Genomic DNA, 13,708 nt, shown 5'->3' with positions numbered 1-13,708 from the left:
CTTTCAGGTAGCTTACGTGACAAAATCGACTAGGTAATTCTGTTCAAAATCTATTAATACACTTGCTGTGTGCAAGGTGATGTATTTATTTTCAGGACATTTGGCATCTTGAATTCTTTGGTTTACTGAAGTTTGAATGTCTTCTTCACCAAATGCATCCTTTCTACTCATCCACTATGTGATCAGTGCCTGAACAAAAGGGTGAAATTGACTCAACTCTTTTTGTTTATATTTGGATGAGAGGGGTGAAGAAATATTAGAGACTAAGATGCCCACCACAAAGTGTTTTCCTTTTCTTGCTAAGTGGCCTTTGGTTAAACCAGTAAAATTTATGGTGCCTTGGCTTAGATTAGAGGTTCTTAACCTGGGATTCAGGAACGTATTTTTTTTAATGTTTTAATAATTTTATTTGGTATAATGGTTTGCAATCCTACATATTTTGTTTTGCCTTGAAAACCATTATACTGAAAAAGGGTCTACAGACTCCAGCAAACTCCCCAAAGGATCTATGACCCCAAACAAGATTAAGAAACTCGTTTTACTTTATCTCTTGCAAGAGATGCTGGTTCTTAAGTTGCAACCCCTTTTATGGATGTCTCCTTGCTTTGCTTACAGAAATCCCCACAGTATGCTTCTCATAGTACTATGTAGTTACAAATCACATTATCTCACAAATTCAGAATTGGAGTTTCAGGTAACTCAAAGATCAATATCAAGATAATGCCAGATCTATGTAGTGAGTTGTGGATCCGTATGAAAAAAATTGGTATAAAAATGTCAGTAAGAATATTTATGACTAGAAAAGGGATGAGGGTAGGAATTGTTATAGAACACGATAACAGCCTAAGGATCATTTGGTATATTGGTAACTTTCTTTCTTTATACTGTTACTATCCTATATTATATGTGTGTGTTTTCTTCTTTTTTAGAATATGCTCCTTGAGGATCAGTCTTACTTTCTCTTTGTATCCCTAGCACATAGCAGAGTGGCTTGCATGTAATATATGCATTTTCACTCTTTCATGTATATATCCTTCCTTTCTTAGCCAAACTACTTGGAGAAAAAATGTCTATTCGTTGCTTCCACTTTTCTCACTCACTCCTATGCCTTTTGCAATATGATTTACAAACTTCTCACTCAACTGAAACTAATATTTCCAAAGGTACCAAGGACCTACAAATTGTAAAATTGACAGTCTTTTCTCAGTCATCATCCTACCAGACTTCTATGTTACATTTGCCACTAATGAGACTTTCTTTTCCTGGATTCTCTATCATTTCTGAGTGTGTGTGATACTATTCTCCCTTGATTTTCTGACATATCTGACTCCTCCATCTCAGTCGCTTTTCCTTTCTGAAGATGCATCTCTCCCTCTAACTGTGGATGCCCTTCTCTCAATGACCTCATCAGCTCCCTTGGAATTAATTGTCATCTTTATACTAATGACTAAACTGATACAATCAACCATAGTGTGTCTCTCTCAACTCACTATTTACTTATCAGACATTTCAAATTTGATATCTTGGAGATATCTCAAACTTATCATGTCAAAAACTTCACCTCAAATCCATGCTCCTTCCAAATTTCCCTATTTCTATTGAGGTAACACCCATTCGTTAAATAGGCCTGTTTAAGAAGTAGCCAGGGAATAGCCCCTTTAACGAGATAAAGAAAAAGAAAGACATCAAACTGGGAGGGAAATAGTAACAGTTACTATTGATAATAACTCTTAAGCCAGGAGTGTCCAGAAGAGACCCCTTAGGAAGGTGCCTAGTGTCCTCCGATGTATGACCTTCAGAGCATAGTAGGTTTAAGGTTTTGGGAAGGGAAGGGAAAGGAAAGGAAAGGAAGCCTAAAAGGGCCAAGGTCTCCCAGTGCACCTTGGGTCATCTCCAGTCATCCTGATGAGTATCTGGTCGCTGGATTCAGATGGCTCTGGAGAAGTGAGGCTGGTGACCTGCACAGCCCTCCCTCACTCAAAACAAAGTCAAGTGCAAGTCATATCATCATTTCTCTGATGGCATGGTCTTCGGCAACGAAGGACAGACACAATTTCTATTGAAGACACTTTTAGTCTCCCAGACTTTTAACCTCATGGATTTGATCTGCACTGCCCTTCATCTCACATATTTAATCAGTAACCAAATCTTGCCATCTCACTTCCATTCTCTGCTCACATAGTTGCTTCCTTACTTCAGATCATCATCACTTCTTGCTTGTTTTACATTGTCTCCTAATTGTTTTCCCAGACTCAAATTTCTTCCCATTCTCAACCATTTTCCACACAACTGCAATAATTATTTTCCTTAATTACTCTTCTATCTATATCATTCCTGTATACCTCAAGGATAAAATAAAAAGACTCCTCTGTTTAGCTCTTTAAAAACTTTCCACACTTTCATCATTAGCCTACCTTTTCAGCCTCATTGCACATTATTCCTCCTCTCAGACTGTCATCTAGCCAAATTTGGCTTTCTCTTTATTCCTCATATTCCATCTCTCATTTCCATACCTTTGTACTGACCAGGAATGTATTCCCTCTTCACCTCTGCCTCATAGACTTCCTACATTTCTTCTAGATTGAGATCAAGTATCACCTTCTACATGACCCCTTTCTGATCCAAACTGCTAGTTCCCTCCATCTACAATTACTTTTTATTTCATTAGTTTGTATTGATTTGTATTTATTCTTATTTTGCATATAATTACATATATTATATTTTATTAATTATATTATAATAATATATCATATGTTATCATATATAATATATATCCTTGTTGTCCTCCCATTAGAATATAAGCTTCCTGTCAGTGGGGCTTATTTCTTGTTGTGTTTTTTTTTTTAAATAAGAGCATAGTTCCTGGCCCATCAATACCTAAATAATTCTTTATTGATGATGGCAAAAGACCCGGAGGAAGACCTTAACCATGTTACTAGATCTTCCAAGGAGAAATTGTGGAGGAATATAAAGAAAGCACATCTGATGAGAAGACATGCATGTGTTCAAATCTACCCTTGTGGAGTAAATGAAATGACTGCTTTGTTGAAATGTTTTTATTACCATGGAAGAGTGAAAACCATGATTTTACATTGGGGAAATCTCATTGCATATTCCCAATTTAGAATCACAATTTTTAGACTTTTCTCAGCTTAACATCATGGTTTTCATTCTAAATTGGTCTCATTTTTAAAAAAGTTCGAAACACTCCATATTATACTGACTCTTCTAGAGATAATTGATCCTGATAGTTCATAGAATTTTAAAGTATGATTGAATGATACCCTAGAAAATCTGTTCACTCTTGTAGTCTGAGGGTTGTAGATACACAAACATATAGTTTTGAGAGTCATACTATGTTAATATAATAGACATAAGATATACACAATATTCTGAAATAATGGTTAATATCTTGGAAAGACAAACCTGAACAAAAAAGTTAGTCTTTTGGGAACTATCCTTCCCTCTTGCCCTCTCTATTGTAATTTATATAGGAAATCTTCAGGGTGAGGGCAACACCTCATCTGCATTGCTTCTTAAAGGTATTCACTCTTGAGTGATGTCTCCTTTCAAGCAGATGGTCTCTGAAACTAAGAACTTTCAAACCACCAGGGACAAAATTTTCTGCAGTTACCTCAAGGGACTAATGGTAAAATAACCCTGCAAGATAATCTTGCATAATAAAAAGTTAATTGAAGATGCTTTCACTTCTTAAGAAAAAAATTTTAATTCTGAAAGAGATATTAAAAGCTAATGTAACTCCATTTACCACAGTCTTTATTCTTACCATGATATGTACTTTAATGCACTTTTGCCCCCAGATTTTCATATTTTAGCAGAATATTTTAACATGGATTTGAGTCAGAGAATTAAAATAACTTTGTTAGGAAAATTTCTTGGAGAAAAATTAATAAACCCTTCCTGTTTCCTAATGTTATAATAAAAGTAGAAGATTTTCAAGTACTTCTTTCTGTTGTCTTATTTCTAGAGATTTCAGTTAGTTTTTACAAAATTAATAACTTTTTAATATTATTGTTTATCTTTCATGATCAGGAATAAAAATTTTTTATCAAAAATTAAAAATAGATTTAGAAATTCTCTGGTGGCAATTAGTTATAAATCTCTGGTGCATCACACACCCAACACATAAAATCATTTCTCTTCTTCCATGTTTTCCTTTGTAATTCAATTTTTTCTGGGTTACTGGTACCATTTCAAATGTTGAGAAAATATTCTTAAACAAAGTTTTTTAAAATTAAATCAATTTCAACTTTTCACTTGAAATGCTAACATGTTGACATAATTGAAAATTAAATTTTATATGAAACTTTTCAAAGTATTTCTCTTTAAATTGTATTTCTGAGCTTCCTTTGATTTTTCACAATTGGTGATGATGTGTTAAATGTCAGTGTGAAAGGATTACTAAAATTATGAAATGCTATATAGCAAAGCTGCAGTAACACTTCAGCTCAGAGCTTGTTAAATATTTTGCTTGGTTTTACAAAGTCATTCTTTCATTCTGAATATCTACTGTGTACAAGACACTTTGTAAGGTATGTTTGGGGATCAAATAATAAGTCATAATCTCTGCCACTAAAGAGTTTGTAGTCTTATAGGGGAGATTTTATTTTCTTACATATGAAGATATAAATATATACATACATATATGTATGTATATATGTACAGATACACCCATGTGTATATACAGCTATTGATATAAAACAACATATGAAATAGATGTATGCTTGTGATATGAATTTAATGATATGCAAGTTCCTACAGATGAATGAAAGAAAATTAATAGACCACTTTAAGCAATCATTTCTTTTGTCCAGCATTCAGCAAGATAATTGGATACATCATGAGACAAATAAGCATCCTCTATGAAGTTATCAGATAGTCTAAAGCACCTGTTTTCTAGAGTTGCATTAAGCTTTTGAAGCATCAATAATGCTTTTTAATTCTGTCGTAACTTAATATTTACTAGTTCTATACAGTAAAATTTTCAGTGAAATGGTAATTTGTTAAATGTTATCCTAGTGCTTTAAAAGAATCATTGATGGTACTAAAATTCCTAACTTGTTCCAAATAAGCCTTTTCCAGAACTTGGATTCCACTGGAGCATTAAGCTTCACTTCCATGCCATGGGGAAGCATCAGTGTAGGATTTTAGTAGAGTCTAATACTATAGTAAAAAAAATCATTATTGTCCTTATTTCTTGAAAGATGATTATCAAAAAAAGTAAGTATATATTGAGTGGCTAGGTGGCTCAGTGGATAAAGTGCTGGGCCTGAAGTCAGGTATATTCATGTTTCTGAGTTCAAATCTGACTTCATGCAAGCTATGTGAACATGGGCAAATATTTGCCTCAGTTTCCTCAACTGTCAAATAAGCAGGAGAAGGAAATGGCAAACCACTCCAGTATCTTCGCCATGAAATCTCTAAATGTGGTCATGAAGTCAGACGTAACTGAAAAGACTGAACAACATATAAGCATATATTAGCTTTCCAAATAGTGTACTCTCTTATAAGCATGAAAACACTACTCTGATGACTGGATTCAAGCATATTGCAAAAACAATGTTGACTTCTTTTGTCTTTCCTGTTGAGATCTTGTGGGCAAAAAAAGCATCTGGAGGAAACTTGGTATTTCATTAGTAATGGGAAATATTAATTTTTAAAATAATTTTTGTTTGATCTAATAAATGTGTCCTCTTTGGGTTGAATCCTTGAAAAAGGTTTTATAAAGACAATGTATTAAAATTTTGCATGTGCCAAAATAAATGCTCAAATAAGAAAAAATAATTATGGGACTATGAAAGATTCTTCCATTGTTGAAAGATCCCATGTGTAGTAGTAGCAGGAGCCAAGTATAATCAGAAAAAAAATCATGGAGAGACATTTTAAAAGAATGATGAAGCAAATTTAAATCTTCAGCTCACATTTCTGCTACCAAATAAAGTGCTAAACCTTTTCATTGAGTATCTAATGAGCCCTTGGCAAATGACCCACATGTTGAAGCATTGTTAATCCAGTTCTCCTTATTCAAAATGCATAAACAGCTATGAAACACAGTTTCTCCTTTTCAAATGTACAAGACTTAAAAATGCCACCTTCCTTTTCTCTATATCTTTTGATTCAGCTTCATTTTGATTTTATGAGTAAAATTATATTTTATTGGCCAGAATTGCCACATACTTTTTTGGATATGATTAGTTTTTCACCAACCCAATAAATAAGCCCATGTTCATTGTGAATGTGTACAAGAGTTAAAAATAATTTTTCATGTTAATTTGATTATATAATCAATTAATAGTGAAATTTGAACATGTACTTTGTGTGATATATGAATATTGCAATAATGACTAGAAAAAATAATTTTAAGGCTTACCGAGATGCACTGTTAGCAAATCTTTATTAATGTTAGGAAATAAAGTGGTATATATTTTATTATCTATATTCTTAACCTTTACAATATTTTAATTGTATAACAAATGTAATACTGTGGTCCAGTCATTTTCAATTGTTCCTTACTCTTCTTGAACCCATGAGGTCTGACTTCAGACCCAGCACTCTAGTCCGCTGCCCCACCTCTGATGTAGTCTGCATTAACTTTGCAGAATCATACTTTAATTATTAAAAAGTGATTTGATTCTGAATTTTTGAATATTTTTTATTGTCTTGTGTGGAAATAACCTGCCAGGTATATGATAGCACAGAAGGGATATTTTTAAAGTCATCTTGCAGTGTCTTTGTAAGGGCTATGGAGCACTTAACTGAAAGTTTTAATCAGTGTATCCTGAAATAATAATAGAAGGAACCAAGCTAAGAAGGGAGAGATTAGGAGAAAACTAGCTGTTTTTGATAGGTCTAAGTCACGTGGTTTAGATAAGCTAAATGTTTGGATGCTGAAGCTGCTCCTTGATCTGATTGCTGAGACATAGTCAGTAAAATTTTGAAAGATTGTGGAGAACAGGAGAGGTACTACAGGATTTGAGAAGGGAACACACAGATATTTTAAAATGGAAGAGAATGGATTCTTAAAGTTATAGATAGGGAACCTGACTTTGATTCATGGGAAATTTCTCAAACATATTATAAAGGGATGGCTGATGAACATCTAGAAAAAAGATCACAAATAGCCAGCATGGGTTCACCGAGAAAATTCAGGCCAAAAATGAAGCTTATCTCTTTCTTGGCAGGGCTCCTAAACTGGTAGTCAGGGGAGTGAAGGAAATATTTACCTGGATTTCAGCAGTTCACCTGATGGTCTTCCATGTTCTTCTTGAGGAAAAGATGGTTCAAAATGGTTAGATAATTTGAAGCTGACTGATTGGATGACCTTGGAGAATTCATTGTCAACTTGCCAGCGTACAAAGAGGTCTCTGGTTCAGTGTCCCAGGGATCTGTGCTTGTCACTGCACTATATAACATTTTTTTAAATCAGTCACTTGAGTAAAGATGTGGATGATGTGCCTTATCACATTTTCAGATGAAACAGGCCTTAGAGGATCAGTTAATGTACTTAATATAGGAGTCAGGTTTCAGAAATCTTTGAACATACTAGAATATTGGGCCAGATCTAATATGATGAAATGTAATAGAGACAAATATATAGTCTTAATTTGGTCCAAGAACTCAGCATCAAAGTATAAAATGGGGGAGGTGTGGAAGGAAGGAAATAGGAATTTATTAAGCATTAACGGTGTGCTAAGCATTGTGTCAAGTGCTTTTATAAATAAATCATTAAATCTCACAACAACCCTGAGAGGTAGATACTATTATCAGACCCATTTTGCAGTTGAGGAAACTGAGGGAAACAGAGTTAAGAGACTTGCCCAGTCACACAGTCAGTAAGTGTCTGAGGCTAGATTTTAACTCAGGAAGAAGAGTCTTCCCAACTCTAGGCCTGGCTCTTTATCGGCTGCATCACCTAACTGTCCTTAGGAGATAGCTAGTCAGGAAGACTCAAGTTCAAATCCAGGCTCAGATACCTACTAATTGTATGACCCTGGGCAAGTCGCTTAACCCTGTTTGCCTAGTTTCCTCATCTGTAAAATGAATTGAAGAAGGAAATGGCAAACCACTCCAATATCTTTGCCCAGAAAATCCCAATACAGAATTCCGGGTATATCTGCTGTTGCAAAGAACTAGGAGAATTTCCTTCATCAGCTTCAGACCCTGCTGTATTTTTAACAGTTATCCCAGTGGTCCAGAATCATGCAGGATACCTTTGAGATATGGTTCAAATCAGCACCTAATGGCTATAGGAGAGCTATAATCACTGTCAAGGGTAGACAATCACTAATAGTGAAGAATAAGTAGGTATTGATATGTATGTTTGTTATTGCCATACTACTCATTTCTTAGAAGGAAAAAAAAGGTACCAGTGGCTCTGCAAAGAATTATGTGAAAGTGTAGAAACCATTTCTGCTGCTCTGAGCTTTATATTGTATGTTCCTTCCAAGATTTTATTTCTTTCAAATAACCAACTTCCTTTCCCCCTATTGTATTACTATAGAATTTGAAGGGGTGGATTAACTCATATCAACTTCCCATTTTACAAATAAGTAACTGAACCTAGAGAAGGTACTAGACTTCCCTACAGTTGTATAATGTGCTTTCCTTAGGTGAGGGAATATATAACTCTTTCATTTTCTCACGTGCACTAGAGACTGTCAAATTGGCTCCCATCCTTAGGCTATAACATGTCTCTGTCAATGCAAATTCCTCTCTTGCTTGTCTTCTTTACCCTGCTGTGTGCTAAGAAAGATATTCTGTTTTTATAAGGCTCAGAGACTGAAAAAATGTACAGAACTTTGTCGAAAGGAATTTAGGAAGAAATTTTTCTTTCTTGGCTTGAGGTATAGTGCCAAGGGTTGCAAAAGGGACAATTTTAATGATATCCATCTGTTACAGATAAAAATAGGTGGGAACCAGCCATTGAATTTCTTGTCTGGAGTCAGACAGAAAGCTGCAGATTGAAATAATTGGATCAATTCAGGGCCCTTTAACAAGCATGGTCAAAGCAGATTTTAGATTTTGTGGAGTCTGGAGGAAGGAGTGGCACATGAGGCCATCCGAATCTGTTTAAAACAGAAATTGGTTTTATATTAATCCAATATTTGTCACGCAAGAAATATTAACAGATGATACTGACTCATTTCCCCAACAGGGCACTTCTATCCATTAAATCCTTTTTTTTTTTTTTTTTGAGGAAAGCTGTCACTTATTATGAAAGGTTACTTATACCCTTTTCCCTTGAAAAACCTTCTCGTTTTGTGTCTTCATCTGAGGCGAGCATAGTGGAATAGTTTAATACTTCTCTCTCCATGAGTCCTTGAATTCTCTTTCATCTCTGCTTTGATGGAAGGTGATCAGACTACCTACTGCTTCCCCTAGTCCCTTCTGACGGCAGTCTTAATTATAGACTTGCCTCATTGTAGGTCAGGGTGTGGGTGTTTGTGTGTATGTGTGTAAAATAGTTCTGAATTTATATACAGACTCTGAATTTATATACAGACTTACCAAGCAGTGGTGTGCTTGGTAAATATTTAACAAGGTAGGGAGGGTGGAGGGATGTACGTACAACACACCTTGAAATTTAATTTGTACTATTAACATTTTCTCTATTTCTTTCTTAAGGCTAGATCATCAACAGAACAATAAGTCAAGTGTTGTGGCTTTTTGCTGATTTCTGAGTGTAAATTTTCATACTAAAAATCTAACAATCAACTAATCAGCCTATTAAAGTTGGCTTTGCTACACTTCTGCACCTCCCTCACCTTTGCTCCCTTCCTTCCCTCCTCCAGAGATAAATCTACTCTTCATCTGACTGAATCTAGGAGGTAGAGCTGACCTAGTTGGAGATTGGAGGGTGAGAATTTAAAACATTCCTCAACCTTCTGTAACCAACTAGGCTCCAGGTCTCTACTAGCCTCTGTTTTGATCAGAGGCTTGCCACCTGACCCATGAATACTCTCTACCTTTCATTTCCTGTTTCTTCCTCAAAGACTTGATAAGCAAATAAATCAACATTACCATTACTACTACAAAGAGTTTATCCATCTATTATCCTAGGACTCCACTAAGAATCCTTATGATTCTGAACTATGGGCTACCTAGACCAAAATTCCCTTCCCTGGCTACAACTGCCTGTTCCCTCTCCCCGAAAATCATTTTCATTATATATTTTCATTTTAATTTTGTTGGTACATGTTGTTCCCGCTCAATAAAATATAAGCTCCTTCAGAGAAGGGACAATTTAATTTTTATCTTTATAAGACAGAGTTCAGCACAGTATGTAGTACATAAGTAATAAACAAGTCTTTCTTGACTTGACGTTAATTACACACATGCATATGAGCATACTCATTCATGCACATGCACATACAAACACACAATGAGATCTACAGAAAGCCTTCCTAACTATCTTGGGGGTCAATTTCATAAGAGGACTTTATGGGTTTGATTCCCTTTTAAAAAGTCCTTTTGGATATCAGTAACCAAATCCCATTAAGAGAGAGTCTTAAGAGCAATTTTAATCCACAATTCTGCTGTAAAAAATGTGTATCAACAGTATTGAATAAGGAATTGAGAGCTGGATTTTGAATTACGAAGATATAGGTTCAAATCCTGTCTCCAGAAGTTACTAACTGTGTAATCATGAAACAGTCTATGAATTTCTGAGCCTCATTTCCTTGTCTACAAAATAGAGCTAATAATATTTCCCATACCTTCCCCACAAGGTTAATGCAAAACTCAAGTAAGATACTATCTATAGAGTACTTTGTAAAGGTTAAAGCATAATATGAATATCCATGATTATTAAATTATTATCATTTTCCCTCTATTTTTCTCCTAATGTAGGCCATTGAGGGTCAGTGCCGTTCTTATCCCAACCATTGGATTCTTGTTGTTTTGGTGCAAAAATGGAGGAGCTTCCTCCCCCAAGTAGCCTTAATACTCCAGGGACAGGAAGGGCCCCTGACTTGCTCCCCAGATTACTCACATTAGACACTGAGTTGGCACAGTCAAATTACTTTGAAAGATCACATACCTCCTACCACTTTCACCTTCTACTCAGGTAAAGAATCATTCAAAGCAGATTGCTAAGTATGTATGACCTAGGGCCCTCCCCTCCATTCTCCTATGTCTAGGTGCCCAGGAGAGCCATCAGGATTCAAAATTCCATTCTCAGGTACATGAGATTACTGTTCTGTAGTGAATAGTGTTGTCTTAGTGAGCCATCACACAATCTTACTGTGTCTTATGAAAATAGGGAACAGAAGTCAAATCTAATGTTCTTGGCTCATCTTCTCCCTAAATCTTGTCCTCTATTCATCCTTGGACAGAATATTTTATACCATCTGTGTGTGTGTGTGTGTGTGTGTGTGTGTGTGCTGTGTGTTTGTGTGTGTGTGTGTGTGTGTGTGAGAACAGCCTGCAGATGAGAGACATAGTGTTTTCTTTGTGGCTCCATTGAACTGTACTTGAGTATTATTTTGGTGGTCAAGGAAGGCACATGAGTAGATTCAAATTTCATTTTTAAGTGGTGTGGCAAGGATCCTGAACGAGCAGAATCTTTGTGGACATTTAGAATTAGCTGACATAAACTCCCCAATGTCATGGAGTAGGCAGGTCACATTTCAGTCATTGCAGCATTACAGATACATTTTGTGGGGATTGCTATGTGTACTACTGAAAGGAGGATGGAGAGTATGGTATTGTCTTTAGAGGACAAGAGGTGGGATCACCTCTAGTTGCATTACTTAAGAAACGGGATGAGACATTTTAAGGGTTGAACGTAGTCATGTGTGGTAGTAAACAGTATATCAGATTTTTAAAATCTATGGGCATATGTACTTATGGGCAATGAGTTGAGTACAGTTCAGCTCAGTCTCAAAGCTTAACAATCCCCCACTCACTTGCAAATAATATTAGAAGTATGGAAATCATCTCAAAGTTAAGTTTATAGATTAACCTTTCCATCATTATATGCTGTCTTAGGAACCATAGTTGTCCTGAACTGTCCTGAACTGTCAACGTTCCCATTACAAGTTGGCAAACCTGGATTTTACCCTCTCTTTGTTGTGTAACAGTCTCATTATTACTTCAATTTTTGCTCAACAATTATTGTTGAAACACAATCATATGATATTTATTTTGAAAATATATTGAAATCACAATAGGAGGGATTTTGTAGCTCTGGAGAATCCGTTTAACTTTTCCAGATCTCAATTTTCACATCAGAAAAATGGAACTCTTGTCTCTAAAATCTCTCCCAGTCTAATAAAATTATATTATTTTATTATTTCCCGTCAGTCAATAAGCATTTATTAAGTGCTTACTATGTATCAGGCATTATGCTAAGTACACGGATTGTGATTGTGTCCTCAACATATTTTTATAGGAAATCCATCAACAAATACACCAACAGTTAGGGTTTCAATGAAGTCAGAAAAGAATATGGAATAAATACTTTTAATTATCTTTGTGTTTCTCCTCTTGATTTTAGATTGGTGCTTATTCCAGCTGATTTAGATTCCGCTCCCTACCCCCATTCCCAACATAATTTGGCTCATCCTCATTATTTGCTTTGGCTTCATCTGAATAGATCACCTTATCAGCTTCAGCTGTTTTCTCATATGAAATGATTAATTTTTTACTTTACTACTTAGTATTCAGCCAGAGACACATAGGAAGAGCAAGGAGTGAAGGAGTTAAAAAAGAATTAATTTTCTTTTCACTGGCTGATTCTTACTAGAGCTGTATTTTTTTTTTTTTAAGGCTTGGGACATAAAGGCACAGCCTGGGTTTCACGGTTATAAAAATTCACTTTCAAATTCAGGCACATGCTGAAGATTGGGAATAAATTGGTAGTAATTATTTTCAAGTAGAAACTTTGGGTTTTTATTCTCTTTGAAATAGTAGAGCACATTTGTCATTCATTTAAGCAAACCTTAGCTACTCTCAGGAAAAATTGTGATCTTTCATTGCCATCTTTTATTACCCCAAATAACTCGAAGTTAAACCTCACATTAAGAAGTCTTTGCAACCTAAGCTGCTTTCTTTGATTTGAAATGTAAACTTGTGTGACTCTGTTGGATTATGGTTTTCTCTTAACTGTAACTCACCATAGGGCTTTGCTTCTTTCTACAGTCTGACAGCAATGCCAGCTTTCTCAGAGCGGCCAGAGCTGGCAATCTTGACAAAGTGGTGGAGTACTTAAAAGGAGGAATAGATATCAATACATGCAATCAGGTAAGAGATATGGTATCTTTCCAGATTTTTAATTCTATACTATTTTTTTAGACCAAAGTTTTAATGGCATAAAGGATAAAAAATCCTGCATGTCCTGAAATGAAATAATACTCAGTGTTCTGAACCGACTCAGAGCCCTGGGGTCTTTTCCCATGGTTATCAGTATTATATATTGCTAACAGAGTGACTAAGACTTTAAGAAGTAAAGAAAACTAGTTTTTCCCTAGACAGAACCTTCAAGTATGTAGAGTCCATTAACCCTGACAGGGAGAAAATTTTCATCTAGAGTTTGTATTACTGGCCATAGCCAACAGGTTAACAAAAGTCAGTGTCTTAAAACCTAAGTAACAATGATGCTTACAAGATGGTTTTGTTCTTTCTAGTCAGAAATGTTGGCAGAGAATTATACTACTAAGTCAACTCTTTTTTGTTTCTTTTTGATTCT

At 35.4% G+C, this 13,708-nt stretch overlaps 1 protein-coding gene across 37 annotated transcripts in view; it reads left to right on the top strand.

The window, feature by feature from the left end:
• ANK2 (ankyrin 2) overlaps nt 1–13,708 on the top strand; it is a 763,693-nt gene that overhangs the window by 485,087 nt on the left and 264,898 nt on the right. For all 37 annotated transcript variants that reach the window (XM_072624644.1, XM_072624649.1, XM_072624647.1 and 34 more), the window contains one exon: nt 13,162–13,263. In XM_072624644.1, coding sequence (XP_072480745.1) covers nt 13,162–13,263 — 102 coding nt within the window. The remainder of the gene's footprint in view (nt 1–13,161; nt 13,264–13,708) is intronic.

Source organism: Notamacropus eugenii, chromosome 7, assembly GCF_028372415.1.
Source record: "Notamacropus eugenii isolate mMacEug1 chromosome 7, mMacEug1.pri_v2, whole genome shotgun sequence".
Taxonomy (NCBI): domain Eukaryota; kingdom Metazoa; phylum Chordata; class Mammalia; order Diprotodontia; family Macropodidae; genus Notamacropus; species Notamacropus eugenii.
The sequence above is the reverse complement of the archived record's forward strand: the minus strand, read 5'-3'. Positions and strand labels throughout refer to the sequence as shown.